The following is a 27,770-nucleotide window of genomic DNA, read 5'->3' on the forward strand; positions in this document are numbered from 1 at the left end:
TTGGAAAGGTTTTTTTGGGGGGGGGGAGTTCTTAATATCTCTTTACCCAGTTATTTTCAAAATGAGGAATAATAGTTCTTAATGTTAAGCCTATGAATGATTATGTAAATTAGATATAATTCATGTACAGTGCTTAGCAAGTGCCTGCCATAGATTACGCCCTGAATAAATGTAACTACATTTTTATTAATTACCTTGTTGTTATCCTTACTGTTAAACTTTAACAGACTCCTTTAGTTCAATGAACTGATATCATGTGTTTTTCCCTACCCCTCAACCCCATTCTGAAGTGTTTCTGGGATTTTCTTGGATGATACACTCTAGAACTTTTTCTTAGATTATAAGGCCTTTTGAGAATCTGATAAGAGATATGCTTCTTATACCCAGAAAAATAAGCTGAAAAAATACCCATAAAATTTTCCATGGGTTGTTCATAAATTCATTAAAGCCTATAAATAAGATCCTTTGCCTGCTGAGCAAGATTGTCGAAACAACTTTCTTTCTTATATAATGTTAAAATTTCTTAAAAAATTTTTTTATTGTAGTTTAAATTTTTATTGTTTCAAATTTAGACTTCAGTCATCTATGAGTTAAAATGATCTTAAACTTTTAAGAATGAAAATGGACTTTTTAAAATAAAAATTTGCTAATATTACTAGTTGCTGTATTTGGAAACTCCCCTACTTTGATCAGATTGAATCTTATGTATATAACTTTTAGAAAATGATTAATTTTTGTCCAACAAGTTCTTTAACAAAAGCATGTCAAAATTCACAGCTCTGTCATGTTTGGCTAAGAGCTGTGAATTTTGACATGCTTTTGTTAAGGAACTTGTATAATATGACTTCTTGGATTTCTAAATTAGCATTTTACTACCTAAATATTCCTAAAATTGTTATCGTTTAAAACAATATCCAAAATAATCAGTTTAAGTGAATTTTACTTTATTGGATATTTTAGTGGTCTGTCATTTAATTTTTTATTTTTATTTTACCATTTTTAATTAGGAGGTATAGAATGTAAACAGTATGGAAGGGGAAAGTCAAGATCTTTGTGATTCTACATTCTTCAAAAACAAATTATTCTTTCAGAAACTGTTTTGACTGGGACTACCTCACCTTTACCGTCTCCGGGGAATGGGAATGAAATTGCACCTGGATCAGTTACACAGCCAAAGAAAATTCGAGGAATTGGATTTGGAGATATTTTTAAAGAAGGCTCTGTGAAACTTAGGACAAGAACATCTGGTAGTGAAATAGAAGAGAAGAAAACAGAAAAGGTAATAATGTTGAACTTCTAGATTAACTGCACTTATTCTCCCATTAAGTATTTTTTAAAATGTAAAAGTTTGCAACTCTGTTATATTTCCTTTTTTGAGATCACTAATTGGTTATGAATGAGAAGACTGAGAAACTGCAACTTTATAGTGATTACTTTAATGTTTATATTTGGTTCCTTTAAAATGAGAACGTTTACTGGTAAATTTAACACCAACTTTTCTTAGTGGAAACTTTAGAGTTTTTGGTTATCATAGGTAAAAATAGAAAAGGTGATTTTTTTTTTTTTGCTTTGCCTTTTAAAAGCTAAAATTACATATTTTTTCTTTTAATTTGAAATAGGCCTAACATGGGTCATTTTAAAATGGATTCACAATGAGATACTAAGTTAATTAGGCTCTACTTAACTTTCCTCTGGATTGTCTGCTATGGTGAAATCTGCTAATCTCTCTCTAAGTGTATGGAGAACTTTATTTTTCATTAGTATTTCACTGGCATTGTGAAATAAATCAAAATGAATGTACCATAAATTATAACATCTAATAACAGATTTTACTTATTTTACTTTATTTTTTACCACTTGGTGAGATCCTTTTTATTTTTTCTTTCCAAATTAATAACAGATTTTAAAATAAACTCGCAAGTCTTTGTTTTGGGGGGAAATAGCTGCAATTTCTGGAACACTAATTACAAGGCTGTATTGTTTCTGAGGCTCACACCTTAGAAATACAGACTACTTATTTCAGATAGGAGCTTTTTCCATTGACTTTCAGGGTGTTGTTTCGTTTTAGTTCTCAGTTGTATGTCTGTATTTAACTCTTAAGAGTTTTAAGTATTTCAGTATTTGCTTGCCTAGTTCAGCTATATTTCACTTATAAGACTGTTTTGGTTGGTGAGATATATTCTCAAGTTTTCTTCTAAAGTGGTTAGTTTCAATATATTTTTTCTTTCCCAGCTTGCTACATACTTTTTCATGTAATAATGATTTGGATTCAGGAAAGAGAACTTGTACTTTCTACCCTACCCTCTCCTAGCTCTGAGACTGTCTGGCAGTAAGATTATGGAGCCTAATTGATTCTTAGTTTTGAAGGTGAAGATTGGAATTCTTGTGGTTTTGGAATGGTGCAGTATAGCCATGTAAAAGCCAGGAATGTTGGAGAAGCAGTGTTTGCATTATGAGGGACATTAGATAATCTGGGGCTCCTTTCTAACTCTAAAGTTTATGATTTATATCAAGTAACTTTATTTAATTAATGATTACACTAGTACTCTTTCAAGATGCCACTTAAAATGTTCACTACTCAAGAGTTAATTATTAGTGAGAGTTGTCTCAGGGTTACCCTGTATTGATGGCCTTTGAGCCTTGCTTTGATCACTGACCCAGGAATTGATAGAGAGCACATTTGCTATGTTTGTGGGTGACATCAGATTAGAAGAAATGATGGGTAGAATTGGGACAAATTAAAGTGAGTATCTTAAAATACACAGAACACACAGTAATAGGTAGTTGATACATTTAGATTTTTAACTAATGACAGCTAAGGTCAAATGTAATGTTTTTTCTGGGGAGAGAAGTCAAGGAAAACACTAGTATGAAGGATTTACTTCAGTCCTTTACAAGGTAAAATTTTCTCCTAGACTATAGTTACAGAGGTTATAACATTACCTAGGTATTTTTATTCAGATAGCAGCAATGAAGTATAAAGACTTTGTTTTCTTCCCTATGTCATCGTAAGGAAGTTTAGTGCTGTTGTTTAAGAGCCACTTTCTGGAGTCAGACTTTTCTAAAAGATTCAGATCTGGGTTCCACTACTAAATTACTGTGATTGTGGGCAGGTTACTTAACTGCTTCCTAATCTATAAAAGGAGCACATAATAGTGCTTACTTTATGCAGATTGTTTTGAGGATTAAGTTATAATGTATATTAAGCGTTAGCTAAGGGATTGGTATTCAGTACATTTTCAGATGCTATTTTTTTTTTTTTATATTTTATTCATTTATTTGTCAGAGAGAGAGCACAAGCAGGGGGAGCAGCGGAGGGAGAGGGAGAAGCAGGCTCCCCACTGAGCAGGGAGCCCGATGCCCCATGGGGCTCAATCCCAGGCCTCTGGGATCATGACCTGAGCTGAAGGCAGACATTTAACTGACTGAGCCACCCAGGTGTCCCAGATGCTATTGTTTTTATTGATTTTAGAGGTTTAAAATTAAATTACTGTATTATGGGTAGCAGAGAATGTGAATTATCCTTAAGATAGGGAGTTTTAAAAATGTGAAGTTCTGAGCTATCATTTAGGAAAGGCTATGTCATCTTTGTCTTTTCATTACAGAGTTGTCAGTCACATTACTAACCTGGCTGTAGGTATCGTTAGGGAAAGCTGGCTAATGCAAATGGAAATTTTATTTAAGAATATTATCTTAATTCTCACCTAAAATAGTTGATACCATCCTTTTCTATTCCAGCCTTTAGTTATACAGTCAGTAGGATCCAAAGCACAGAGTGTGGACATAACAAAAACAGACACAGAAAGTAAAACTAAAGGTAAGTTTTTGAATAAAATTTGCATATTGGTAATGAAGCATGCCCCAAATACATTATTAGATTTTTTGAAGATGTTTGTTAACACTGTACTGCTTGATCAGACTATTAGATCCTATGAGATGTAAGTACTACAGGCTCAAAGATTTTAGTGTGCTTTGTTCACTCATGTATCCCCCTGTGGTTAGAACTGCGCCTAGAACATAGTAGGCACTTAGTAACTATTTGAGTGCATGGATTAATGAAATTATTACTTAATTCAGTGTATAGTATTGGCCAAAATTATTCATTCATCTTTAATAGCTTCTAGTGTGCATTTTTTTTACACAGAGTAGAGGCTTAATAAGTATTGTTGAAAGAATCAATTTGTTTAAACTACATTATTTACATTCTTTATTTTAGCAAAGGAATATTGTAGAACATTATTTGCCTATGAAGGTACTAATGAAGATGAGCTTTCTTTTAAAGAGGGAGAGATAATCTACTTGATTAGTAAGGTAAGCTGTTTCTCAGTTTTTCAGTGCATTATTTAATTATTCATTCTTACATTCCTCCTACAATGTAAGCTCTAGAGGAGCTGGAACTTTGAGAACCTGGCACATAGTAAGTGCTCAGAAAGGCTTTTTTTTGAGAACATTTTTCTTGTCTATCTAATTGATTTATTGGGGATTATTTTTACCATCATGTGTGTTTTTTCTCTAACCTCAGCTCCTCCAGGTTTCTGTTCCCACTTCCTAGTTTACCTCATTACATTTTCCCCATCTAATGTTTGTTGTTTATAATATAAAAAGAGATCTTCTCCCTCTGCCCCTTCCCCTGCTTGATCTCTCTCTCTCAAAATGAATAAATAAATCTTAAAAAAAAAAAGAAAAAGAGGGGCACCTGGGTGGCTCAGTCATTAAGCATCTCCCTTTGGCCATGGTCATGGTCCCAGGGTCCTGGGATCGAGCCCCACATCACGCTCTCTGCTTGGCGGGAAGCCTGCTTCTCCCTCTGACCCTCCCCCTGCTTGTGTCCCTTTCTTGCTGTATCTCTCTTTGTCACATAAATAAATAAACTCCTAAAAAAAAAAATAATGACATAAAAAGAAAAAGAAGAAAAAGAAGGAAACAATTTAAATTCCATCAATATGGAAATGTTTATAAAACCATACAGTGGAAAGTGATGCAGTTATTTCAAAGAATGAAGTAGTTTTATAACTTGGAATAAATTATGGCAAAAAAATAGAAAACTCAGGAGTATTGGGGTCTGGGCAGAACCCCGTTACTGTTTGTAATAGAAGAAGACTATAAATGTTTTGGTTTTGTTATAACCATATAGAATAATTTCTAAAAAATTTCCCCTTGTTTTAAATTGACTTTGTTATCAGATGGTTTAGTGTATGTGATTTTTAATATCCATAGTTTTGGACTGATAATCACCCAATTTCTCATGGAAGGGGGGGTATTTGGAAAGAATTGTAGAATATCTTGCTAATTTCTAAGGCAAATGAATAATGTGCTTGTTTTTTGGTATATAAAATGTTAAGAATGTTAAGTAAGATACAGTTTAGAAAATCATACTCTCGCTCCACCTCCTCTCCCACTTCCTTTTTCCTTTCTCCTTGTAAACGGAATTTTAAAATTATTTGACTTACTTAAAAAAATGAAACCCAATTTTATAATACTGCTGGAAGTAATATGTGGGTAATATTTGCTTTTAGGAGGACCTTATGATCTGTTTAGCCCTTTTTTTTCCTTGTAAAAATAATGGAATTCAGTACTTTCCCATTTTGTTGTAAACTTTTTTCTTATTTAAAGATAACCCCAGTTATTTTAATTATTCCTCATTTTGCATTATAGGAGACTGGAGAAGCTGGCTGGTGGAAGGGTGAACTTAATGGTAAAGAAGGAGTATTTCCGGATAATTTTGCTATTCAGATAAATGAACTGGATAAAGACTTTCCAGTAAGTTTTTATTTTTCAATGATGATAATAGTTTAATGAACCTTTTGCCAATATTTCTTTAAAAACAGGTTTTTTGCTTTGTTACTGAATAACTTTATGAGGGGGTTTCCAATTTATATATTGAGGTAAAATTGATTTGAACTGTAGTAAAACAAAATAATATTACAGTTCTGTGTTTTATTTCTGGTGTTCTTTCCCCACTGACTATATTGAAAAGTAATGTTAGACTTTGTTACTTTATTATAATTAAATGAAAAAGTCTCTCATAGTAGACAAATTAACACTTCCCTGGAAGAAATTATACTTTAATTTTTTGGAAAATCTTATTTTAAGCTACTCTTGATCTTATAGTACTACTCTGTCAATGCATTTTTGGGAGGGTAAGAAGCAGTCTATGCTTTATTACAGGATTTAAAGTAACGCTGAGTCATTCATTAGTGCTCTTTTGCTTTTCTGCAACTTGATCCCTTTTTTCCCCATAGAACGATGGACCTCATTGAGGATTGATTGATTGATTGACTGAAATATAATTGACATACAGTATCCTATTGTTTTAGGTGTTATAGATCATAGTGATTAGATATTTTTATATATTACTGAATGGGCCCTATAATAAGTCTAGTTATGTCACCAAAGTTATTATAATATTATTGACTATGTTCTCTATGCTGTACATTACAGCCCCATGACTTATTTATTTATTTTATAACTGGAAGTTTGTATCTCTTACTCCCCTTCAACTTATTTCACCTGCTCCCTAGCCCCTTCCCCCTTATGGTAACCAGCAGTCTGTTTCCTATATCTGTGAGTCTGTTTCTGTTTTTTTTTTTTTTTTTTTTTTCATTTGTTTTTTAGATTTCACAATAAGTGAAATCATATGGTATTGTCTTTACCTGTTTGACTTATATCACTTAGCATATTATCCTCTAGGTCCATCTATGGATTTCATTCTTTTTATAGCTAAGTAATAATCCATTGTGTATGTATACATCATGTGTGTGTGTATATATGTATATGTTGTCTTCCAGTAGTGAACAGTTTTACTTCTTCCTTTCCAATTTGGATACTTTTTATTTCTTTTTCTTGCCTAATTGCTGTGGCCAAGACTTCCAGTACTGTGTTGAAGAAAAGTGGTGAGAGTGGGCATCCTTATCTTGTTCCTGATCCTAGAGAAAGAGCTTTTAGCTTTTTACCATTGAGTGTGACGTTAACTTTGGGTTTGTCATGTATGGACTTTATTACATTGATGTACATTCCTTCTATACCCACTTTGTTGAGAGTTTTTATAAATGGATGTTAGATTTTTTTAAATGGTCTTTCTGCATTTGTTGAGATGACCATAGGATTTTTATCCTTCATTTTATTAAAATGGTGTATTTTGTTGATTGGTTTAAAGATGTTGAATCATTCTGATATAAATCCTAAGTGATCATGATGTATGATCCTTTTGATGTATTCAGTTTGCTAATATTTTGTTAAGGATTTTTGCATTTGTGTTCACCAGAGATACTGCCTGTAAATTTTTTTTCTTTTTTTTGGATGTCTGACTGGTTTTGATATCAGGGTAATGCTGGCCTCATAAAATGAGTTTGGAAGCATTCCTTCCTCTTTAGTTTTTTGAAATAATTTGAGAAGGATAGTTACTAACTCCTTTTTAAATGTTTGGTAGAATTAACCTATGAAGCTGTCTGGTCCTGGACTTTTAAATTACTAATTGAATTTTATTACTTGTAATTGGTCTATTGACATTTTCTATTTCTTTGTAATCAAGTCTCAGAACCCAGAGGAAATGGATAAATTATTAGAAAAGTGAAATTTATCCATAAATGGAATTTATCCATTTCTGGGTTTTCCAGTTTGTTGGCATATAATTGTAGTAATTTCTTATGATCCTTTATATTTCTGTCATGTCAGTTGTAATTTTTTCTATTTAATTTCTTGTATATTTATTTGGGTCCTCTCTTTTTGTCTTGATGATTTTTGAGTAGAGGTTTATTGATTTTGCTTATCTTTTCAGTAGTCAGCTTTTAGTTTCATTGATCTTGTCTTTTGTTTTTTAATCTCTATTTTGTTTATTTCTGCTCTGGTCTTTGTTCTTCTACTAACTTTGGGTTTTGTTCTTTTTTTTTTTTTCTAGTTCCTTTAGGTGTAAATTTAGATTGTTTATTTGGGAATTTTCTTATTTCTTGAGGTAGGCTTGCTTGTATTGCTATGAACTTGCCTGTTAGAATTGCTTTTGCTGTGTTCCATAGGTTTGGAAAGTTGTTTCTATTTTCATTTGTCTCAACATATTTTTTGATGTTCTCTTTGATTTCTTTGTTGACCCATTGATTGTTTAGTAGCATTGTTTAGTCTCCCTGTGTTTGTGTTTTTTTCCAGGTATCTTCTTGTTAATTAATTTCTAATTTTATACCATTGGGGTTGGAAAAGATACTTGTTATGATTTCAGTCTTCTGGAATTTTTTGAGATTTGTTTTGTGGCTTCACATCTGGAGACTGTTCCATGTGCACTTGAAGAGAATATGTATTCTGTAGTTTTTTGGATAAAATCGTCTGTATATATCTATTAAGTCCATCTGGTTTAATGTGTTGTTTAAGGCCAGTGTTTCCTTATTAATATTCTCTCTGGATGATCTATCCATTGATGTAAGTGGAGTATTAAAGTCACCCACTATTATTGTGTTACTGTCAATTTTATGTCTGTTAATACTTGCTTTATATATAATTTTGGTGCTTCTGTGTTGGGGGCATAAATATTTATGAATGTTACAACCTCATCTTGGATTGACACCTTTAGTATATGATACCCTTTGTCTTTTCTTACAGTCTTTAAAGTCTCTTTTGTCTGATGAGTATTGCTACATAAGCTTTCTTTTTGTTTCCATTTGCATGAAATATCTTTTTCCATCCCTTTACTTTCAGTCTGTGTCTTTAGATCTGAGGTGAGTCTTTGTAGACAGCATATAGATGGGTCTTGGTTTTCTGTTTATACATTCATCCACTCTGTGTCTTTTGATTGGAACATTCAGTTCATTTATATTTAAAGTAATTATTTGTATGTATGTACTTACTGCCATTTTATTGTTTCCTGTTTGTTTTTGTAGCTTTTCTCTGTTCATTTCTTCTCTTGGTCTCTTCTCTTGTGGTTTGATAGTTTTCTTTAGTGTTATGTTTGGGCTCCTTTTTCTTTATTTTTTGTGTTTATTCTGTAGGCTTTTAGTTTGTGGTTACTACACGGTTTCTGTATTATTGACCTATATATGGCAGTCTATTTTAAGCTAATAGTTACTTAAAGTCAAATGTATTTCTAGCACTAAACTTTTATCCCGCATCTGATCCATGTTTTATGTTCTGATGTTTTACTTTACATCTTTTTATTTTGTATATCCCTTAACTAGTTATTGTAGTTATAGTAAATTTTACTATTTTTGTTTTTTAACTTTTATACTGTTTAAGTGGCTGATTTACTGCCTTTATTATATATTTATTTTTATCAGTGAGATTTTGTTTCTTTCATATATTATTTTATTTGTAGTTACGGTCTTTTTTTCTACTTAAAGAAGACCCTTTAACATTTCTTGTAAGGCCTTTTTAGTGGCGATGAACTTCTTTAGTTTTTGCTTATCTGGGAAATCTCTCCTTCAGTTGTGAATAATTTTGCCTCATGGAGTATTCTTGGTTATGAGTTTTGCCTTTCAGGTTTTTAAATGTATACGGTCACTCCCTTCTTGCCCACAAAAAGTTTCTGCTGCAAAAATCAGCTGATACGGGGTTTCCCTTACATGTGACTGTTTTTCTTTTGTTACCTTTAAGATTTTCTCTTTAACTTTTGCCATTTTAAATATAATATATCTTTGTGTGGCTCTTTTTGGTTTCATCTTGGTTTGGAACTCTCTTTGCTTCCTGGACATGGATGTCTTTCCTTCACTAGGTTAAGAACATTTGTAGCCATTATTTCTTCACAGATTTTCTTACTCTTTTTCCTCCTTCTGAAACCTCTATAATGTGAATGTTAGTATACTTGATGTCATTTCTGAGGTCCCTTAAACTATTCTCATTTTTTTTTAAAGATTTTATTTATTTTTTTGACAGAGACATAGAGAGAGAGGAAACGTAAGCAGGGGAAGTGTGAGAGGGAGAAGCAGAAGCAGGCTTCCCGCTGAGCAGGGAGCCCGATGTGGCGCTCGATCCCAGGACCCTGGGTTCATGACGTGAGCCAAAGGCAGACGCTTAATGACTGAGCCACCCAGGCGCCCCAACTATTCTCATTTTTTAAAAATTCTTTTTTCTTCTGCTATTCTGACTGGGTGATTTCCACTATTCTGCCTTCCAGTGATACATTCATCTTTATCCTCTAATCTCTTGATGCCCTCTGTGTACTTTTAGTTCAGTTACTGAAATTTTCAGCTCTGTGACTTTTTTTTTTTTTTTTTTTTGAGTGAGAGAGCACATGCGAGCAGAGGAGAGAATGAATCTCCAGCAGGTTCCATGCCCAGCACAGAGCATGACACCAGGGCTCGATCTCTTGACCGCGAGATCGTGACCTGAGCCCAACTTGAGTCGGATGCTTAACCGACTGAGGCACCCCTCTTTTTGGTAATCTCTTATATTTCCCACCTCTTTGTTAAGGTTTCTTTCTGTATTCCTTCATTCTTCTCCTAAGTTCAGTGAACATTTTTATGACCATTAGTTTGAACTGTTTATCAAGAAAGCTATTTATCTCTCTTATTCTATATTGTTCTCTTGTTTTGAACATCATCTTTCTCTGGATATTGTTTGTCTTTCTGTGTTTTTGTCTGTAAATTTGGTGGAACAGCTACCTCTTGGTCTTGAAGGAGTGGCCTTGTATAGGAATGTCTCCTTTGTTGACTGTGTGTACCAAGGGGATTTGGCTGGGCAGCTGGAGCTGGAGTAGACATGAACTAGGGGTGCCCTGGGGCTTGCTACACCAGGGCACTTTGGCAGGATGGCTGGGGCTAGAGTTGGTCCAGGCTCCTTGGCAGATGACTTGAGCAGGTGTGGGCATAGGAGGGCTTCCAATGTACTCTGTGCCAGGGCCACACTGGTGGGAGAGCTTGAGCTATTGGCTGCAGGCCTGGCGTATCCTGGAGCTTCTGGGGCCACCTTGTTGTGATGGCTAGAGCTGGGGCTGGCACAGGGCAGTGGATTGCCTTGGTGGGACAGCTGAAACTGTTCTGGGCTTGGGGGCCCAGATTTGCTGGGGCAGTCCTAGCAGGCCAGCTAGAGTACCTGGACTCTTTTCATCAGTACTGTCAAGTATGGGTGTGGGGAACATAAACAGTGGCGCTTGCAGGCGTCTTTGACCCCTGGAAAGAGTTCCAGCAGTTCCTTCATTTGGCAGAGGCTCTAGAGTTAGTAAATGGATTTCCTTCACTTGTAGTCTAGCTGCCCTTTAAATTGCTGTTTTGTTTCTGTGCCTCAGGGCAGGTGAGTCTGCTTGGGACCCTCAGTGATATCCCTCCCTACTGCAGGTTCTTGTATCTGGGGTGTGGTTTGTGTTGTTATCTTGTATGCTACTGTTCTCTGTGTGGTTCCTCTGTTGTTTGTTGTGTAGAAGCTATTCAGTCCACCCTCACTTTTTCAGGAGGAATGGCTCTATATGTAGGTGTAAATTTACTGTGTCCTTGGGAGGAAGTCAGTTCAGAGTCTTCCTGTGCCACCTTCTTGGACTGCCTCCACTTTGCTGCTTCTCTAATTGAGTTAGAGAGCAGACACCCAGAGCAAGACAGTCTACCGTATTTTATTTAAGCCAATGTAGAAATTTCTAACCTTGTAGTCTTTATGTAGTTAAGTAAATTATTAGAGGTTACTCTGTGGGTTAATGCTGTCTGAGGTCCTTCTTTTGCTAGATTTCATTCAGTATTTTTCAGCCTTTCAGGGTGCTTTATTTTAATGCCTAATGAACAAATTATTTTGGGGGGGCTTTATCTGGTGTTTATACAGCCTTGACTCTCAGTTATCTTTTAATTTGGGAAAACCAAATTCACATGCTTAGGAATATTTCACGTTTTTTAAATCACTAAATTAAGTCTTAAAAATAAATGAACACTGGGGTGCCTGGGTGGCTTAGGCAGTTAAGTGTCTGATCTTGATTTTAGCTCAGGTGACGATCTCAGGGTTGTGGGATCCAGCCCCATGTGGGGCTCCACGTTGGGTGTGGAGTCTGCTTAACATTCTCTCTCTCCCTCTTCCCTGCTTCCCCCCCTGCTCTCTCTCTCTCAAAAAAAGAAAGAAATGAATGCTTATAAACCCAAGAGAATTTGAATAAATTGAGGAAAAATAAACCTTTTTTTTAAAGGTTTTATTTATTTGTTTTAGAGAGAAAGAGTGTGTGTGTGCACGCACAAGCAGGGGAGGGAGAGGGATAAACAGAATCCATGCTGAGCATGGAGCCCAATGTGGGGCTCAGTCTCATGACCCTGAGATTGTGACCTGAGCCGAAATCAAGAGTTGGACACTTGACTGACTGAGCCACCCATGTGCCCCACAGACCTTTGCTTTAAATCTTCTCTTTGAGAGTTCTGAAGAATTAAGTGTATAAGCTACTCTTTTTTTTTTTTTTGTAAACCTGTCTCTCTTCCTTTCCTGCCACCTCTCCTTCCCCGTACTACTCAGTTGTTAAAGGGAGGTAAAATTGTGCCTAGGAATCTTAAAGTAGGGGAGGCAGTCATGAATAGTTTTGATTATCATTAAGATATTTTGGCATTTACCAAACTCACTGGTGAGTTTTGACATATTTGAATTTTGATCAAGAAGTCATTTGTTCTTTTTTTTTATTTTAAAGATTTTATTTACTTAATTTGACAGAGACACAGTGAGAGAGGGAACATAAGCAGGAGGAGTGGGAGAGGGAGAAGCAGGCCTCCCTTGGAGCAGGGAGCCGGATGCAGGGCTCCATCCCAGGACTCTGGGATCGGGGACTTGGGCCGAAGGCAGACGCCCAAAGGCTGAGCCACCCAGGCGCCCCAGCATTTGTTCTGATAGATTAAATTTTTTGTCAGTGACCTTTTGGTTGTTAAGATCTTTTTATTTTATAATTTTTGGCAGGGATGGGATGAGGACAGATAGTCCTTCAATTTAGATTATTAATGATCAGAATTTAAGTATAAATATGTAACATGTAAGTGTTCATGTATCTTCACCATTGTTATTTTAATAGAAACCAAAGAAACCACCACCACCTGCTAAAGGTCCAGGTAGGTAAGAAACACATTATTCAGTTTGCTGTTTTTCATATTTTCAAGTTATAAAATGGTGAAATTGGGTTTTAAGTATAAACCACTTATATTAGCAAAAACCATATATGATGTGATATATACAAACTTTAGAAATATATAAAAATTAAATGTTTACATATATTAATATCAGTATTTTTTAAAGTATAAACTTAAAATAGGATCTTAAAAGTAATTTGGATACTTTAGTTATAACTTGTCAAATGTATTTAGATAGAATACTTAATATATTGATCTGGCCAATTAGTAATTTAACCTTTTCACATTAAATCCATTTGTTAGTGTCTCATTTAAATACTAATTTGTATTTCTTCAGACTATGTGGGTTAAGCAAACTAGAACAGCTTATTTTTATTTTTTTTTTAAGCAGTTGAATATATTATGGTATTCTTAGAAGACTTTTCCAGAGTTACAGTTTTATAATCTGGCTCTTAGTCTATTTCTGTAAATTTTAGCCCCTAATTTCTGATGTTTACAAATGAAGTACAATTATTTTTCTTGGAAGATTTGCTTTATTTTAAAATAATACAAGTCCTTCTTCCCTGCTCCCAAGTTTTCAGCTTTGTATTTGCTGACCTAATCCCAGAACAAGTAAAGCATAAGTTAAAAGTAATTTTTATAGAAGTTGGTGTTGGAGGCTTTTTAGTCACTAGTCATATTTGGGCTTTTAAAATTTAACTAAAGTTAAATAAAATAAAAAAATTGAATTCACAGTCACAGTAGTAACATTTCAAGTCTCCACACTCAATATTGGATAGCACAAAAATAGAATATTTCCATCCTCATAGAAATTTCTACTTGAGAGTGGTGTTATAGATGATATGAACTTCATTTGACAAAGAAAGAACTGAGATCACAAAGTAACTACTTAGTCATGTAATAGTGGTAGGTGCAGGATTAAATATTCAGTCTAGTGATTCTTGTACATTGTTCCTCTGTTAAGCCATGTTTCCTCTGATGTTATTTTAAAACTAACCTGTACTGTTTAGTAGTATAATTGTCTTTGTGCTTTTAAACTATTTTTTTTAAGTATTAACTTTGTTTTTTTTTCCCTTAGCTCCAAAGCCTGAGCTAATAGCTACAGAGAAGAAGTATTTTCCTATAAGGCCAGAAGAAAAAGGTGAGACTAATTCTTCCACTTTCAGAAAAGTAATTCTCCCTTTGGTCGTCATTGTAAATAATAATATCTCTCCACACTGAATGATTTACATTGATTTTTAACAGCTATTCAGTATTTAGCAGTGTTTGGAGTTTTCTGGGAGGAAGTAGTTTGTCAAGATGGGTAGGAAGTTAAGATTTCACTCAAACTGATACCAGTTTACATTCATTAAAAAGTTAAACCATTACTTCAGTAAGAATGTAGTGTTTCATTATAGCTCGTTAAATAAGAACACTAAGCATTAAATAGTTATATTTTAATTATTTTTTTAGAGTCCCAATTAAGTTAAAAAAAAATTTCTTAGGTGAGTTCTAACTTTTAAAACATGGACGTGATTTGTTGTGTATTATCTAATTTTCACTGCCTATATTTGTCATACAAACTTGGAAAGTTATTCCAAGGTACACATGTATTTTGTTATAAAAAAAAAAGTCATTTTGTTTTGTTATTATTAATTTGGAGAAAATAATTACTTTTCTTTGTGCAGAAAAATCTGCAATGATTATATCTAGTGTACTAGGTTATATATACAGTTGACCCTTGAGCGGCATGACCCAGTTTGAACCGCAGAGGTCCACTTGCCCATGAATTTTTTTCCCAATAAATATACAACACTGTAAATGTATTTTTTCTTAGGATTTTATTAACCTTTTCTTTAGCTTACTGTATTATAAGAATAGAGTATATAATACACATAACATACAATAAATGTGTTAATTCAATGTTTATGTTATTGGTTAAGGCCTTCTGGCCAACAGTAGACTTTCAGTTAAGTTTTTGGGGAGTCAAAAGGTATACTCAGATTTTCACCTGTGTGGGAGGTTGGTGCCCCTAACTCCCTGTGTTGTTCAGGGGTCAACTGTACAAGCAACAACTTGAACACTGTTTTAGAGTGCTTCTGTTTCTACTGCCAGTATTGTTTCTGCCTATCCTTGTGTGTTGCCTGCAGTGTTCCTTTATTCTCTTAGCTGATTTCTCTCACTTTAGTTCCTTGCCTGGCTTATATTTCGTATTGTTGCCAGATTCATTTATTTTTAATAGACTTTTTTAGAATAGTTTTAGATTGACAACAAAATTGAGCAGAAAGTATAGAGAGTTCCCATATACTCCTTGCCCCTCATATATGTAGCCTCCCTCACTATCAACATCCTGAACCAGAATGGATCTCCACTGACACATTATCACCCAAAGTCCATAGTTTATCTTAGAGTTCTCTCCTGGTGTACATTTTATGAGTTTGGACAAATGTGTAATTTGACAAATGTGTAATGTAATATCTTACAGAATATGTCTTACTGCCCTAAGAATCTTTTGCTCTTTCATTTCATCCTTCCCTTCCCTCAGCTCCTGGCAACCATTGATCTTTTTTATTGTCTCCATAGTTTTGCCTTTTTCAGAATGTTGTGTGGTTGGAATCATAACAGTATATAGCTTTTTCATTTTGTAATATGTATTTAAATTTTCTCCATGTCTTCATGACTTAATAGCTGATTGCTTTTTAGTGCTGATTAATAGTCTATTGACTATCTATAGCACAGTTTATCCAGATTCACCTATTGAAGACATCTTGGTTGTTTCTAAACTTTGTCAGATATGAATAAAGCTACCATAAATAACATCCTTGTCTGGGTATCCTGGGGACATAAGTGTTTAGTTTACCTAGGTAAATAACCAAGGAATGTGATTGCTGAGTCATGTGTTAAGAGCATGTTGTGTAAGAAACTGTCAAATTATCTTCCAAATTGTACCATTTTCCCATCAACAATGAATGAGAACTCCTGTTGCTTCTTATCCTGGCCAGCTTTTGGTGTTGTTGGGAACTGACCCCCAAATTACAATTTTGTATCATCTTTTTCATTCACTAAATACAATAATCACACTCTTGTCCCTGAACATGTCATGTACTTTCATAGCTTTATTTCTTTCTCATCTGTGCTCAGCATGGAAGTTTTTTATATTCTTTTTTTCTTTACATTTGTGAATTTTTTATTTGTTATGCAAAAACAATTTATTCTTTGAAGTATTTCTTAATCTCAGGTGTAATATGGCTATTGTTAGGTCTGAGTCTTGGATCAGTTTATTTTGGTATCTGGTTATAATACCTGTCCTACATGAAAGACTCGTTCTATAAAGATATGTAGAACTACATGTAAGAACTATGTTGTTGGCTTCATTACCAACATTATGATATTCCTTTTATAGTCTCCTCCATCAGGTAGATTGGGATTTTGTTAAATGTAGCAGTGACTTCCCATATTCCCTGAAATCAGTCAGGTGATCTTATAAACAAACTAGAAAGTGATGCATTTTTATATCATTTATGTGGTCAGAATCCTGGCCATGATGAAGTAACAAGGACTGAATTTGCCCTCCTGAGTTAAACAACTAGAAAACTGGACAAAGTACATGAAATAGTGGTTTCAGATATTGGACAACAGCATAGGATTGTTATCACTGAAGGAAGTTATCACTAAAAGTAAGGCAAGCCCTAAAATTACCCTACCTCATTGTCTAGAAGCAGTTTACAGGCAACAGAAAGGAGGAAGTCCCAACAGAGCCCAGTTTTCCTGCAGAATTGCAGAAATAGGAGATAGGAGTTTAGGGAGGCCAAGGCAGCTAGAGTGTGTGGGGCAGAGTTCCAGAATGGAGGAAACTGCACAGACAGCACTCTGAGATCTTTGTAGGGCTTTCCATGAAGCTTTGGCTGAGTACTGTGAATTACACACATAAGAAAGGAAACTTCCATAGCTGGAGAAATAACTGCTGGAAAGCATTTGGTGAAGCAGTTTCTGGAACTCACTAATAGCTCATGTTCCCACAAGGCACAGTGGAAAGACTTCATAAGGAATAGGATAGAGTCTATAAAAGATTGTATCACCTTAGACTAAAGGTTTCTTTGCATGTACCTTGGAAGCAGATGGAACTAATTCCAGAACAGAATTCAATACAGTTTGAAAGAGTGTAACAAAATCTAGCATCCACGAGTGTAAAATACACAATGTCCCTTATCTGATTAAAAAAAATTACCAGGCATGTAGAGAAGCCAGGATAATAGCAACCTGTAACTAGAAGAAGAATTAGTCAACTTAAACAGACCCAGAAATGACAAGAGATGATGGAAATAGCAGTAAGGACATTAAAACAGCTATTACAGTTGTATCCCATGTGTTCAAGAAAGTAGAAGAAAACACAAGCATGATGGTAAGAGAAATGGAAAATATAAAAAGACCCAAATTGAACTTATGCAGATGAATTAATACAGTATCAGAAATGAAAAACGTTGCATGGAATTCAGCTTATTGGACACTACAGAATGAAATATTAGTGAACTGGAAGAAACAGCAATAGAAACTATCTAAAATGTGCTAGAGGGGTGCCTGGCTGGTTCATTCAGTAGAGCACGTAACTCTTGATATCAGCATTGTGAGTTCAAACCCCATGTTGGGTGTGGAGCCTACTTTTTAAAAAAATGTACTAGAAAAAAATGAGTAGAGCATTAGTAACTTGAGTGCAATATCAGATAGTTTTTTTTTTTTTTTTTTAAGTAGGCTCCACACTCAGCATGGAGCCCAGCACAGGGCTTCTTGACCTCATGATCCTGAGATCAAGACCTGAGCTGAGGTCAAGAGTTGGACACTTAATCAACTGAGCCACCCACAGGCCCTGTTAAGTAGTTTTGCATATGTCTAATTGGAGTCCCTGAATCAATGGAGAGAGAATGGGGCAGAAAAAATATTTGAAGAAATAATAGTTGAAAAATCTTCAGACTTATTGAAAACTGTAAGCCCATAGATCTAAGAAGCTCTGTGAACTCAAAGCAGTAGAAACATAAAAGAAACCACATAAGGAACATCATAATCAGTTCAGTGAAAAGCCGTGATAAAAAGAAAAGCATAAAGTCTGAAAGAAAATAATTCTCAACCTTGAATTTTCTACCTAGCAAAATACCTTTCAGGAAGTGCAGGCAAAATAAAAGCTTTCAGACAAAATCTGAGAGAACTTGTTGCCAGCAGACCTGTATGTACTACACAGAAAATGTTAAAGGAAGTACTTTTTGGCAGAAGGAAAATGATGTTATATGGGCATTTGGATAAATAGAAACTAATAATGCCAGAAATGGTAAATATTTAAGTAAATATAAAAGACTTTTTTTTCTTATTTTTTTTTTTTTAAAGATCTTATTTATTTATTTGACAGAGAGCACAAGCAGGCGAAGCAGCAGGGAGAGGGAGAGAGAGAAGCAGCCTCGCTGAGCAGGGAGCCCGACTCGGGGCTCGATCCCAGGACCCTGAGATCGTGACCTGAGCTCAAGGCAGATGCTTAACCGACTGAGCCACTCAGGCGCCCTTTTTTCTTATTTTTAAATAAGAAAATATTTGTCAATATTTGTCAATAACACCAAAATTCTTCATTGGAAAGGTTTTAGAACTTTTTTTTTTAAACTAAGTGTTGGTTTCAGATTTGTGTGCAAATATAAGGATTTTTTAATTAATGAAACAGGACAAATGTAAAATGAGGGAAACAATTCTTAATATTTTCAAAATGTTTTCATTAATCTGACATGCCTAAATCTGGTTCAAGGAATAGAAAAAATGTCAGTGCTTTGCCTAGTAAGCTTTGGAGATGTGCATTGGGAGAGAGAACTAGTATCAGTCTGAGTGTTAAATATTGGTATAGATTAAAGTCTTTCTTTTTAAATAAAATTAAACACAAAGTTCTACCCTTTTTCCACCCTCAACAGAGGGAGCTTGTTCAGACCATGGCCAGGGCCAATTTGAGGAGCGTTAAACCTTCTGAGAGGAAATACAGTATATCCCACCAGCATGTGTGTTCATGACTTTTATCTCTGTTATGATCTTAATTCTACAGAAGATACACTTTGAAAAGCTCTGCTGTGTTGAGCAGAGGGGGAAAAGGAGCTACTAGAAAACATGAACCATGGGACGCCTGGGTGGCTCAGTCGGTTAAGCGTCTGCCTTCAGCTCAGGTCCTGATCCCACTTTGGGCTCCTTGCTCAGCAGGGAGCCTGCTTCTCCCTCTGTCTGCTGCTCCGCCTGCTTGTGCTCTCTCTCTCTCTCCGGCGAATAAATAAAAATAAAAATCTTAAGAAAACGTGAACCTGATTACCCTATTACCTTTGAGTCTTAAATGACTCCCCATTGTCTCATGGGATACTTTTCAAATCTTAAGAATAAATCTTGATTGTTTACTCCCTGCCCCAGGCCACCATGTAGTTTTTATTTTCTCAAATCTGCTTAGTAGTTTCCTGCCCCCTATTTTCTCAGAGGTACCTGAATGCTGGCCATAGTGTGCTTCATTAGAAGAATAACATCAACACTTTGGAGCACAAGTTTTTCTCCTGTTTTTTGGAAAAAGTTTCTTGGACATACCTTTCAGTAGCCCACTTCATTCTCAGTGACTTGTATTCTTGATATGAAATATATATGAGAGGAAGCGAGCAACTGATACTTACTTTGGAGTGACAGAGAGCGAGACATGTATATGTGTAGGAGAGAATGTAAGCAAAGCTCTTAGGCTTATAAAATCATTTAAATGGTTACCTTTATGTACATGTTCTCCCCTGTGGTCCCAGTCATATCCATAGGAAGGGTGTAATGGGCTGCTAAAGCCCAGACTGGTTTAATACTTTTACTAGTAGAGGCAGTGAGTCTGTATTCACTTGCTTGAGGAACATTTTTTTCCAGTATCTGTATCTGCAGGTTTTTAAAGGACAGAATTTGTCTTATTTTTCAGTTGATTCATAAGCAGAACATAACCAGATGGTACACACCTCCAGGCAGGAACTAAACACCAATATGTTAATAATGGCAATATTGTTTCATAATTAGCAGAAAGGGAAGGGAGAGTTGTGCTAGTGGATGTTCTTGAGGTTTTCTTGTCTCTGTATCTGGCATTAAAGGGGGACAAGTTACTATTGCTAGGAAAATGTTTACATGCTAGGAATTCACTGCTAATATAGGAGACTACAGATTTTGAGGGTCTAGTTGGCTGATTTCTGAGACTTCCAACCCCAGTAAATTGAATTGTGAATTTTACCCTATCTCCTTGAAAAAGTTACACTTTATTGACTAAGATTTTGTCTCTTGCAAAAGGTGTGACTGCTGCTGGTTCCCACACAAAGGTCCAATAGCATCATTAATTCATTTGTTCAGTTACTGAACTAAGAATTAATAAGGACTATCAGAGTTGGATCTTTTGTTGTCTTATTCTTGATTGCTTAGACAGTCATATATATAAACGCTCATGGCTTAACCACCATCTGCATGCTGCTGATTCCCTTTCACTGTTTGGGTTTGTTCATATTCATTGCTGCTTTCTTTGTACTTTATTTGCATTTCATACTTTCTGCCATATATATATAAAATTATATAAGCTATATGTATCTATATAAGCTATATATGTAGTATAAAATTATTTATATGTATAGGCTATATATAATTTTTAAAAATAATGTCCTTTAATGGAGGACCTAGTGGTAGGATGTTTTATTTGAAATGTATTTTTTTCTCCTTGTTCTTGAGAGATAATTTTACCTTACATTGAATTCTAAGCTGGCAAAATAGGTTTTAGTACATAATTCAACATATTGCCTGAAATGGAAGTCTTGAGGTGTTGTCTTCTTTACATCTTTGCTTAGGAGTGTTCTCTTCTTCCTTTGAGCCAATAAAAAGAATGCAGAGTAAAAATTTTAATGAAATTGAAATGTAATAAAAAGTTGTAGATTTTCCAATTCATATGCTGGCTATGGATAGTATTGTTCATATTACAGAGAGATTTGGAAATCAGTATTCAAAATATGCTTTTAAATTATTATGTGTTCTGGAATTTTGGTATAGTACAGTTTAGTGTGGAATTAAAATCAAGATCTGTGTGTTTAAGACTCATTTCACGGCAGTTATTATTGGAGGTACTGAACTCAAATGCCTTTTCATCTGTGATACAATCTGTAGCACATGGACTCTTGAGTTGAGAGCTGTGGCAGGACTCTATTGTATTATATATTTAGTATGCGTACCAAAAATGTTCTACAAAGAATCATTCCAGTCTGAACCTAAAAATAATCTTGACCTCTTAAGAAGTAGCAAATAAACGCAAACAATGAATCATGGAACACTAAGTCAAAAACTAATGATGTAATGAATGGTGACTAACTTAACATAATAAAATAAAATTAAAAAAGAAGTAGCGAATATTCTTTATTATACTTAAGCCACACATGAAACAGATTTTTAATCAAATGTTAAACATGCATTAACAGTTTGCAAAATCCGTGTGTATATGTGAGGCAGCTGGCTTCTGCCAGTCACTAGGAAGATTAATTTTTTTTTTGTTTACTGTTTTTTTTCTGTTTCAAATGATATTCTGACAATTGCTAGTTGACTAGTTAATATGCACTGTAATGAGGAGATTGTAACTATTCAGAGACTTTGAAAATGAGCATAATGTGTTGACTAGAAAAGAGAAGGTGATTCCAGGCCACAGAAAGAGAATGTGAAAAGAATGAGAGAAAGCATAACATATTCAGGAAATGGCTATAGGTAACTAAAAGAATTGTAAGAAATCAAGCTAGAAAGGTCGCTTGGTACAGTTGTTTTTGGTCTTGGTGATATATTAGGATTACATGGGTGTCTCTTAAAAATAGGCTGATGCCGAGGATCCTCTTCCAGAATTTTTATAGGGTAGAACTCATTGTAGTGTTTTTAAAGCTCTCTACAGGATTCTAATCTGAAGACAAAATTAATAATCACTTGTGTGATTCATAAAAGGTGTTTCAGTGCTATGGCAAGGAGTTGTATTTAGCTATTTGTTAATATCTTGCCCTGCTCCAAAAAAGATTTAAAGTAGTGATAAGGGTTTCAGAATTTATATTATGGAAATAAAGTGTGTATGTGCATGTTTCATACAAATATGTGTCAGTTGTATAATGACTAATGGGACATGAACTTATTACTGTGTTTGAATACTTCCTGTTGCATTTGGGGAAAAAACTCTAGCTTATAGTCTAATCTAGTCTAGTCTCAAAAGAAGACTTTCCTGACCACATTAGCCTTAGTTTAGCCTACCAGATTTTGAGGGATGTTGCCCCCTGTTGGGTTTTCTAATATATTCCATACTTCTCTTGTTGACTGTGGTCATAGGGTCCCCCACTCTATAATGTTCATAGAATGAATTTTTTTCCCTCCCAGTTACATGGTGTAAGTATCCTTTCCTTGGAATCCCATCTTTGTCTTGCACTCCCCTCAGAATCTTTTTATATGTGGTTCCTTCTCATTTTTCAGATTCTAGCTTAAAATGTCCAGTTTAATGTCACCTCCTTGACATTAGTCTTTTCTTTATTGCTCTGAAAGTAGATATTTCTCAATATTGTCACATATTAGTTTAGATATTTTGTGCATATTTATTTTCGTACATTTGACTAAACCTCGTGGGGTCAAGGTGTAGGGTTTGTGTGTGTGTGTGAATTTTATTCGACATTGGTTCTATGGTTTCTTGCAAAGTAAGTATATAATGCATAAGGAATACTCACTACATTAATTATTATGTAATAATACACAATATTTTTAAAAACTGGTGTGACATGTTCAGATATGTTTTTCTGAAACTGTTCTATTGCTATTATTTGAATAGATGTGGTGGTGGTGTGGATAAAAAGGAAATTGGAATGTTTTAAGAGCAAAGACTGTTTCAAACTGAAACAATAGGGAAATAGTCTCATATAATTGGAAGTCTAGAGGGAGGAGTCATATGACCCCCCACCGTATAATTTCATTTTGGACCTGGATTATATCTCTCTCCATTTGCCATCCTTAGTGTCTACTTTGTCTTCAGATTGGTTTCCCTTGAGGTCACAAGAATGCTGACTGTGACAATTAGGGCAACTTGATATCTTGTCCATTTGATAGGAAAGAGAGGAAAACCTCTCCAGAACCATAGAATGTAAGTCCTTTTCAGTTTCTTGGACCAGTTTTGGGTACATGTTCAATTCCAGGCCAGTAAGTCTTATAAAATGAATGTTGTGCACTTAACTAGCTTGGTGTAATCATATGAAGGTAGGATAGATTTGAGTTAATCAACTATATTATCTGCTAGAGATGTTGACATATATTTAGGCTATACCATAAGGAAGGTGGCTTAGGTTTTATATTAGTACATCTTGTTGACTAAATCCCAAGGGTTGTGAGGATGGGGAAATGAGGTATGAATTATAAAATAAAGACAGTTTCTGGTGGAAAACACATATAGTTCAGCTTTTGACATGGAATTTGATATGAATATAGGAAATATGGGATGAATCTTGGCTGAGAGTTTATATTAAGCATTTATTTATAAGGTGCTGTCTTGGAACTTAGCTATTAAATGTATGGATATGGGTAATATGTTCAAGATGGTTGGTTAAAATGAGAATAGGAATAGGGTTCAGCATGGAGTCTTAGAATCTGTGTACATTTAAGAAGTTGTTAGATGAACTGGAACTCTTGAAGAAGACTGATGAGTGACCATACAGGCAGGCAGAGAATGATCTGAGTGAGAACAGCTGGTAGGGTTGTATGAAATACATACATACATACATACTAGATGTAGAAGAGCTGTGAAGGGTACAGGAAATTATAGGGTCAAGATCTAGGAGAGGAGGGGAGCCCAGTAGAGTAAGTCCGGTATCTGAGCCTGTGTTTCCTTTTGAGGCATTTGCCAATTTGGAAAGTGGTAGCTGAGCCTGTGAAAAGAACTTTCAATATATTTTAGGGTTTGAGAGACAAAAATTGGAGTTCAGGGCCCAGATAAAAGGAGATACCTTAATAAACTCGTGGACTTTAAGATTTTATTTATTTATTGGAGAGAGAGAGAGCGTGCGAGTGGAAAGAGGAGCAGAGGGAGAGGGACAGACCAACTCTATGCTGAATGCAGAGCCTAAGGTAGGGCTTGATCCCACAACCCTGAGATCATGATCTGAGGCTAAAATCATGAGTCTGATGCTTAACCTACTAACCTACTGAGCCATCCAGGTGCCCCTCCCATATAACTTTTGACTCACCAAAAACAACCAATAGCCTACTGTACACCAGAAGTCTTACTGATAAACAGTCAACTAACACATATTTTGCATTATATACTGTATTCTTACAGTAAAGTAAGCTAAAGAGAAAATGTTATTAAGAAAATGAGAATGTTAAGGAAGAAGAAATACATTTACAACACTGTATTAAAAAAATCTGTGTATAGGTAGGCCTGTACAATTCAAACATGTTGTTCATATATATATTCATATATATGTGTGGGAATATGTGGTGTTACTTTCAAAAGAAAATTTCTGAATTAAAGCTTAACAGTGGAAAAAAAGATCTTAAGAGACATTGAATACAGTGAAAAGGTTCAATATCCATGCAGTTGAAGATCCAGATGGGGAGGAGAGAACAGGGACTAGAAACCTTATTTGAAGATACAATGGTTTCTAGACTTCCAAAAATGATAAAAAGCAAAAAGCCACAGAATCAAGAAATAATACGGAGCCCAGCCTGGATACATAAAAAAAAACTACTCCATACCCTCATTATAGTCATGCTGCTGTAAACAAAAAATAAGATCATACTGAAAGCAGCCAGAGAACAAGACACATTAACTTTAGAGGAACAAAAATAAGGCTGACAGTTGCTTCTCAGTGGAAAAAAAAAATTGAAGCCAGAAGACAATGGAATGGTGTCACCAAAGTGTGGAAGGAAATAACTGCTGACCTAGAAGTATAATGCCAGTGAAGATATCTTCAGAAAAAAAGGTGAAATGAAGACATTTTTAGGCCAGTCAAATCTGAGAGAATTTATCACTGGCATGGTAGTACTATAGGCAGAATGGAAATAATTCCAAATGTCAACTTGGAGAAACAGAAAGCAAGAGCAACAGAAAAGCTTAAATAGGTAAATCCAAATATTGACTGTAAGAAACAATATCTTCTGGGCTTTTATAGATACAAAAGTGCAACAAGACAGTAGGGTGTAAATGGAGTGAAAGTGTTAGGGCAGTAGAAAAATTTATATATGATGAAAGGATATGTGCTGTAATCTCTAGGCAATTATAAAAAATAGAATAATGTATAAGATAATAGAATGTGGAATAACAAAAATACAAAAAGGCAAGAAAGGAGAAAAAAATGAAATGGACCAAGCCAGAAAAAAATAATAGTAATTACAGAAAATGTAAATGGACTAAAGATTCCATTTAAAAGAAAAATTATTAGACTCAAAAAAAAATCCAACCATCGTCTGCTAACAAGACATATCTTAATGAGAATAATTCAGGAATGATTAAATTAAAAGGGTAGACAAAAATATGCCAGGCAAATGCCTAAAAATAAAAAGCTGGTCTAACTATATTAATAGCTGACAAAGTAGACAGGATAGCAAGAAGCTTATTAAGAGGGACATTTAATTAAGGCCATGTGATTTATAAAGAGAAGTTGCCTTTGCAGTAAAGATGGAGTAAATGATACTGATATTCATATAAGAACTAAGTCTTAATCTCTGTCTCACATAGTACATAAATTTGAATCCAGAAATAGATATTTGCCTTATGACCAAAGTTGCACTGTAAAGAAGTGATAAAGGGCATTCTTCAATAAATAAAACTTAAACCTTACACCTACTTTATAATACCTTATACCTACCTACCTATCTTACAGTAGGCATAAAAGTTCCAAGTGGATGATGGCTCCACAAATTTTCTGCAAGATACTATAAACCAGTATTTCTGTGTCCTTGGGAACTATTTCTTTAACAGGATATATAAGACATTACTGTAAGACAAAAGATTGACTTTTTGGACTACATTAAAATCAGGAGTGTCTTTTACAAAGACACGACATAGGGGATAAAAAGTTATGTCACAGAGAAGGAAATGATTTTTTACAACACAGATAAATGACAGAGTACTTATATTCAGAACATATAAAGAATTTCTACAGGTAAGTAAGAAAAAGACAGCTTGATAAAATGCAGCTAAGAGCCTTGAATATGATGCTTCATCAAAGTATGAAGTTACTCAATTTCATTACTCAGCAAGGAAATACAATTTAAAGCAAAGTAAAAGTCTCACCAAAATGGGTGAAGTTTTGAAAAGGAGACTAACAATACCAAATGTTGGTGAGGATTCAGATTAGCAGAACTCCCATACACTGTTGGTGGGAATGCAAATTGTTATATCTAATCTGGAGGCCTTAAATTGAATATATTCGTACCCTCTTACCCAGCACTGGCACTCCTAGTTATATATCCAGCAGAAATGTGCTGTGTGTATGTACCAAAGATTCAAATAAGAAAGTTTATCATAGCATTATTTATATTGGCTCTTATTTGGAAACAACACGAATGTCCATTCACAGTTGAATGGATAAATAGATTGAAGTATATTCACATGCCAAGCAAGATATTATGCAACAACTTGAATCTTAGGATTTTACTGATGTGCAGAAGTGATCTATATAGGGTTAGAAGCCACCCTTGGGTGGGAGCAGTTGTGTAGGAATTGGGAAGGGGCATGATGGGAACTTATTGTGGCTAATGTTCAGTTCTTGGCCTGAGTGGTGGTTATTCATGTGTGTTCATGTGATGATAATTTCTTGAGCTTTGTACTTACAGTTCTGAAAGTATGTTATCCTTCAGTTTAAGTTATTTCAGTGAGATTAATATGGGTAGATTTTTTTTTGTCCTTAAGTTTTCTAAAAATGTTAGGAAAATAGATTCAATTAAGAATACATTTCCGGGGCACCTGGGTGGATGGGTTGGTTAAGCGTCTGACTTTTGGTTTCTGCTCAGGTCATGATCTCAGGGTCATGAGGTCTAGCCCCGTGTTGGGTTCCAGGCTGGGTGTGGAGCCTGCTTGAGATTCTCTCTCTCCTTCTCTCTGTCCATTCCTTATACCACACGTGCATGAGTGTGCTCTTTCTCTCCCCCCCAAAAAAATTCATTTCCTACTTTTTGGATAGTACTGTATTTTTCTCTAACACATCTTTGAGTAACAATTGATAAAGAATGGATTTGATTTTTTCAGTCTGAATTTATGCATTCGTAATCCATTCATGCTTTGGTGCCAGTATAATTATTTTATTTTTCTATTTTTTTAATAATTTGAGTATAATTGACACACAATGTTACATTAGTTTCAGGTGTACGACATAGTGATTCAACAAATTTATACATTATGCTATAATCACCACATATGTGGCTACCGTCTGTTTCCATACTTCACTATAGTGTTTTTCATTTCTGTAACATACCTGCTCTATAACTGGAAGCCTGTATTTCCCAGTCATCTTCTCCCATTTTGCCCAACCTTCCACACCCCTCCCCTCTTTGCAACCATCAGTTTGTTCTCTGTATTTATAGTTTTGATTCTGCTTTTTGTTTATTCATTTGTTATTGTTTTAAATTCCACTTAGGAGTGAAACCATAAGCTATTTGTCTTCCTCAGTCTGACATATTTCACTTAGCATAATACTCTCTGGGTTCATGAATGTTATCTCAAATGGCATGATCTTATCCTTTTTTATAAGTATGATATTCCTCTGTGTGTGTGTGTGTGTGTGT

At 34.9% G+C, this 27,770-nt stretch overlaps 1 protein-coding gene across 2 annotated transcripts in view; it reads left to right on the forward strand.

The window, feature by feature from the left end:
- The window catches only part of CD2AP (CD2 associated protein), a 132,744-nt gene that overhangs the window by 77,164 nt on the left and 27,810 nt on the right, over nucleotides 1–27,770 (forward strand). For both annotated transcript variants that reach the window (XM_034991139.1, XM_034991138.1), the window contains exons 6-11: nucleotides 1,092–1,279; nucleotides 3,739–3,817; nucleotides 4,217–4,311; nucleotides 5,656–5,760; nucleotides 12,941–12,977; nucleotides 14,074–14,136. In XM_034991139.1, the coding sequence (XP_034847030.1) occupies nucleotides 1,092–1,279; nucleotides 3,739–3,817; nucleotides 4,217–4,311; nucleotides 5,656–5,760; nucleotides 12,941–12,977; nucleotides 14,074–14,136 (567 nt within the window). The remainder of the gene's footprint in view (nucleotides 1–1,091; nucleotides 1,280–3,738; nucleotides 3,818–4,216; nucleotides 4,312–5,655; nucleotides 5,761–12,940; nucleotides 12,978–14,073; nucleotides 14,137–27,770) is intronic.

The sequence above is a fragment of the Mirounga leonina genome, unplaced genomic scaffold, assembly GCF_011800145.1.
Source record: "Mirounga leonina isolate KUSES-001 unplaced genomic scaffold, KU_Mleo_1.0 Mir_53, whole genome shotgun sequence".
Classification (NCBI taxonomy): Eukaryota; Metazoa; Chordata; class Mammalia; order Carnivora; family Phocidae; genus Mirounga; species Mirounga leonina.